The 5,372-nt window shown below is 44.7% G+C and overlaps 1 protein-coding gene across 1 annotated transcript in view; it reads right to left on the bottom strand.

Annotated features, from left to right (window-relative positions):
• Nucleotides 1–973, bottom strand: part of Eif3h (eukaryotic translation initiation factor 3 subunit H) — a 75,719-nt gene extending 74,746 nt beyond the window's left edge. The window contains exon 1 of the mRNA XM_005360533.3: nucleotides 808–973. Coding sequence (XP_005360590.1) covers nucleotides 808–939 — 132 coding nt within the window. The 5' untranslated portion in view covers nucleotides 940–973. The remainder of the gene's footprint in view (nucleotides 1–807) is intronic.
• Nucleotides 974–5,372: the final 4,399 nt, after the last annotated feature.

Genomic DNA, 5,372 nt, shown 5'->3' with positions numbered 1-5,372 from the left:
GGATATACCTAGAAAACTGCTTTGAGAGGAAAGTGTGCTTTTGAAAAAACGCAGGGTGAATGCCTTTTTCTTTTTTCATTTTTTTTTTTTTGAGGGGGAGCACCTTAGCCCCAGGTGGCCTCACATTCGTGGAGATCTGCCTGCCTGTGCCTCGCCAGCGCTGGGAGTACAACCGTATGCCAGCACACGCTGCAGGAGCAATGCTCCTCAAGCTTAGAAACCCACATTATTCAGATTCTCATCTCCTGTCCCATCCTTTTCCTTCTATCGAGTTTCCACAGGTGCCCCTTACCCAGAAACAGATGTAAGGCTATTTTCCACGGCTTCCTGTGGTTCGGACTGACAGTGCCTAGAAGTCTATCCCAGCTCCGCAATTCCAGCTGACGTGCTGAAAGCACGGGAACAGAGTAGCAGATCTCCGGAGGAGGCACTTGTCAAAAGTCTCTCCTGGAAGTCAAGGTGTCTCCCTTCCCCTCTCTCCCCTCCCCGGAGCCCTAACCAGTGCCCTACATCCTTCTTATGACAACTGCCACTTTGCTGGAACCGGTCCTTTCGCCCTCTTCCTGAGCACCTAAACCCAAGACCAGGCGAATCTGTCTCACGCCCCAACTCCGGTCCTTCTGACCAGCTCCCAGCTCTGTCCCTGGAAACCAGGCAAGGCTGCGGTGTCTTTCGAGCAAGAGTGAGGATGAAGGAGAAGGGTGCTAGAGGAGAGCGCGGTCAGCATCCTCACGAGGAAGGCGACAGGAAGCGCGCCCGGCGGGGATCTGGGTTCCGCGCAGGCCTGCGGCCAAGACCCGCACTCACCAGGCCGTCGATCTGCACCTGCTTCACGGCTGAGTCCCCGGAGCCGCCTTTGCCTTTACCCTTCCCCACCGCGCCGCCCGCCGAGCTGGAGGAGGTGGCGGTGGACCCGGTGCCTTCCTTGCGCGACGCCATGTTTCCAGCCAGACAGGAAGAAAGGGAAGCATGAGGCGCCGGAAGCGGAATGACGAACTTCGTGACGGCGTTGGAGGGCTAAGGGGCGGGGTCTGGGAGAGCCACGCCCCACCCTGGTGCTCTCCCCCCACCCCCACACACACAGACCCTTCGGGCGCTCGCCAATGACTCTGCGCACGCGCGTTGTGTCTGGCTGGTGTCTCGCAGTCTATGATCACCAACTCACTACTTAAAACCTAAAGACGCCTTTTTTTTTTAATACATGTGAGTGCTCTGTCTAGAAGGTTTCAGATCCCATTATAGAAGATGGTTATAAGCTACCAAGTGGTTGATGGGACTTGAACTCAGGACCTCTGGAAGGGCAGACAGTACTCTTAATTGCCAAGCCATCTCTCCAGCCCAATTACGCTTTTTCAGTGTGGACTTACTTGCCATTAGGCAGACGGCTATAATAATAGAGCTCGCATTTCTGTATCATTTCCATAGTAAAAATGCTTTTATTTAGCCGAGTGGTGGTGGCACACACCTTTAATCCCAGCACTCGGGAGGCAGAGGCAGGAGGATCTCTGTGAGTTCGAGGCCAGCCTGGTCTACAAGAGCTAGTTCCTGGACAGGCTCCAAAGCTACAGAGTAACCCATTTAAATCCATTCTCGAAAGAAAAAGAAAAAAGAAAAAAAAATATGCTTTGACTTCTAATTTCCAATCCTCTCACCAGCTGTCAAGGAGACTTGAGACAACATCACCAGTTAATTAGTGACAAGTTGCATCGAGTTGCTTGCCTTAGGAAGTTTTAGATTGCCGTCTCTAGCCACTCAGACCATACAGAAAATACGTAAACCATGGTTCACTTCGATCAGTCTTCAGGATCAAAGATTTACATGAATAAAATGCCAAAGTTCTTTTATGTAGTGTTGTACTGTTGAACTTGATGTAATGGTAAGTATTCAGAATATATTACAAATCAAGCGACCTATGACATGCAATTCTGAAATACATACCAAGTCTGGAAACTACCACATCAGTTGTAGCAAGCCATTTCGGGTAATCCTCTACATTCAAGTGACTTTGTTCCCATTCCTTATTTTTGCAGTAAGTATTCCTTCACTCAGTACTCAAAAGTAATGAAATGGTCACATTATGGTAAACCATGTTGTACCATGTTGATTTTGTTGTTGCTTTTATTTGGGGTCATTATACATCAAGCTGAAAGCAGTAATTGTTACACCTGACATGTTACTAATGATTCAAAGGGCACTTTCTCAAGTCTATAAGAAGTATTAGCAAAATAGACCTCATCCTGGACCAGAGATAAAACCTCCACAGATAAGTGTCAAAGGTGGATCACAGATTCTATGGAGGCACCAGCTCAACTTCTCCATGTTTGATGAGTCTTGTAGGTGTTTGTCTGTGGCAATTGGGCTTGCTGTCAGTTTGTGGCGAGCAACCTTTTGTCTTAGCAACAGCCTAAGTTGTTTGGGAAGTTTCATAGGAACATCTCGACTAACAACCATGTCATAATGGTGCCAATTTGTTGGAGGACAGAGCCCCTTGTTGGTCCCAGCTGCCCAACCATGAAATAATCACATGGAAACTGTATTAATAAAATCACTGTTTGGCTCATTAGCTCTAGCTTCTTATTGGCTAACTCTTATATTAATTTAACCCATTTCTATTAATCTATATATCGCCACGTGGCAGTGGCTTGCCGGCAAAGTTTCAGCATGTCTGACTCTGGTGGCTCCATGGCATCTCTCTGACTCCACCCTTATTTCTCCCAGCATTCAGTCCAGTCTACCTAAGTTCTGCCTTGCTTTAAGTCCAAAGCAGTTTGTTTATTTATTAATGGTAATCACAGCACACAGACGGGACTCCCAAATCAGGGCTCTGTCTTCTTGATTATTTGGAGATTTCATTAGAACTGCCTTCTATTTTAGAAAGTTTCCATTGCACTAGCTTCCATACCACCCCTCAAATGTCTCCCAGTGTTAAGTGTCTCTCCCCAGATTCCCATCTTCAACCTCATTTCCCCTCCCCGTCACTAATTTTAGAAGAATAATCAAAGAAGTTCCCTCTTAAGAAAAAAAGAAAATAAATAATTTTGAACCTTGATGAAGGAAAAAAATAGAATCATAATTAAAAACCTGGAAAGGGAAATTAGGCTTTTCTCATCTTTGGAGATTTCTAAAGTATTTTAAAGGTTAAAGTAAAATTTTTAGCTAGGCGGTGGTGGCACACGCCTTTAATCCCAGCACTAGGGAGGCAGAGGCAGGTGGATCTCTGTAAATTCGAGGCCAGCCTGGTTTACCAGAGCTAGTTCCAGGACAGGCTCCAAAGCCACAGAGAAACCTTGTCTTGGAAGAAAAACCAAATAAATAAATAATTGTTTATTATAGTTAAAATGTACATTAAATGTATTTAAGTCAGTTATCTTAAATAAGCTGTTATAGGTTATGACACCAAGAGAAGGAAGCTTTACAAAGAAATATGTTAAAATGCCATAGATAATTATTTGAAATGCTAACAGAATAAGGTACACTTGTGCAAACTTTAAGTATACAACTCGAGAACCTAAACAGGTTGATGAGTTCCAGGCAGGTCAGAATGGCCTACACAGTGAGACAATATCTCAAAAAAAGTGCTTTAAAATGTTTAAACAACCCTCAGTGTTGTAGGAATCTAGCAGTCACTGTATGTAGGCTAAACTTTAGGAGGGAGAGTTGTCTTCACTTTGGCTAGGGTAAGCAGTGGAATGAATAGCTGCTTCCTAGAAGTACTCTGACCTGGAAGAAATCATGGTGGAGAACAGTGATTGTTTTTCATGATTTATAGACTTGTTTTTCTGAGGGCATTTAGAGCCTTGGCATGACTTCTGGCATACCTGGAGCTCTTGGATTATCGGGTACTGCAAACTGTATGCACTAAAGACTAAAGTGGCTGGGTGTGATGTTTTCCTTCAGAAAAACATATAGATTGAATCAGAGACTTTGGCATAAGGAGTTTGAGTTTGTTTACCCCCAAAAAAACTGTGTGTGACAATCAATAAATATGCCTTTGAACAACTGTTCGAGATCCAATCCATCAGAGACTGGACCTTCCTCATGCCACACAGGCTCAACACTTCATCTTGGACAGACCCACAACAACCCTGACACCTCAAAAGGCAAAGGGGGGGGGGGGGCTGGAGAGATGGCTCAGTGGTTAAGAGCATTGCCTGTTCTTCCAAAGGTCCTGAGTTCAAATCCCAGCAACCACATGGTGGCTCACAACCATCTGTAATGAGGTCTGGTGCCCTCGTCTGGCCTGCAGACAGAATATTGTATACATAATAAATAAATAAATACTTAAAAATAAAAGAAGGCAAAAGGGAGTAGGGCGGTGGTGTTGCACGTCTTTAATCCCAGCACTTAGGCAGAGGCAGGCGGATCTTTGTGAGTTAGAGGCCAGCCTGCTCTACAAGAGCGAATGCCAGGACAGGCTCCAAAGCTACAGGGAAACTCTGTCTCAAAAAACAAAAACGAAAAAGGCAAAAGGGAATAAAAAGAATGCAAGGCAGAAAGAAAACGACATGGACTGTTTCTGTTGGGGCTCCAGGCCAACCTCTGTAGTACCTATTCAGCTTGTGCTCCTGCCTTGGTGTGATGGAACCTGCACCTTGTGATCAGACACTCCTATTTCTTACACCTCCAAAAGACAGAGTGTCAGTCCTGAGGTGGAGTGTGGTCTATACTACCAATTACAACCTAAGGTGGAGAAGCAATGTGTCGAAACAAAGAAACGGTGAACAAGATATTATATTGGGGTTTTATGTTATTTTCTTCTCTGTGCAGATTATATATTGGGGGGGGACACAAACATCTTTTCTCTGGCTTTTTAAATATTTTATTCTTTGAGGTGAAGAGAAACAAGCAGTAGTTTACAGTCATCTGTTCCCTAAAAAAAAAACAAAAACCTGTTTTGTATGCAATGCTCAGGCATCTACTAAAACATTAGCTGAGCTGCTCCTTTGGGGAGTCTCAAGTAACAGAGTACAGGAGGATGTAGCAAGTTGGCCTTCCAACACTACTCATGAGTAGTGTCAGAAATCCTCCCTTTTTGGAAATGGGAGGAGAGAATAGTAACTTCTACCCCCTCCTTCCCAAGAGATTAAGGCAGGGCCATTACAACCCATGAGCTAAGTCTAAAACATGAAAAATGGAGGAACAAAGTCAGAAGATGCCATGTTGGCCAGAAATCAGTCACTTTCTCAAAATACCTCAAATAGTCTACTCAAGAGGAAGCAAGGAGCTGGATATGATAGTGCATGCCTTAATCCCAGCACTCAAGAAGTAGAAGCAGGCGACTCTCAGTGAGTTCAAGGCCGGCCTAATCTACGTGGTCAGCTGGGGCTACACAGAGAGATTGTCTTAAAATAAAATTTTTTAAAAAAAAGGAA

The sequence above is a fragment of the Microtus ochrogaster genome, linkage group LG3 (genome assembly GCF_000317375.1).
Source record: "Microtus ochrogaster isolate Prairie Vole_2 linkage group LG3, MicOch1.0, whole genome shotgun sequence".
Taxonomy (NCBI): Eukaryota; Metazoa; Chordata; class Mammalia; order Rodentia; family Cricetidae; genus Microtus; species Microtus ochrogaster.
Note: the sequence above shows the minus strand (reverse complement) of the source record. Positions and strands in the feature narration are given on the sequence as shown.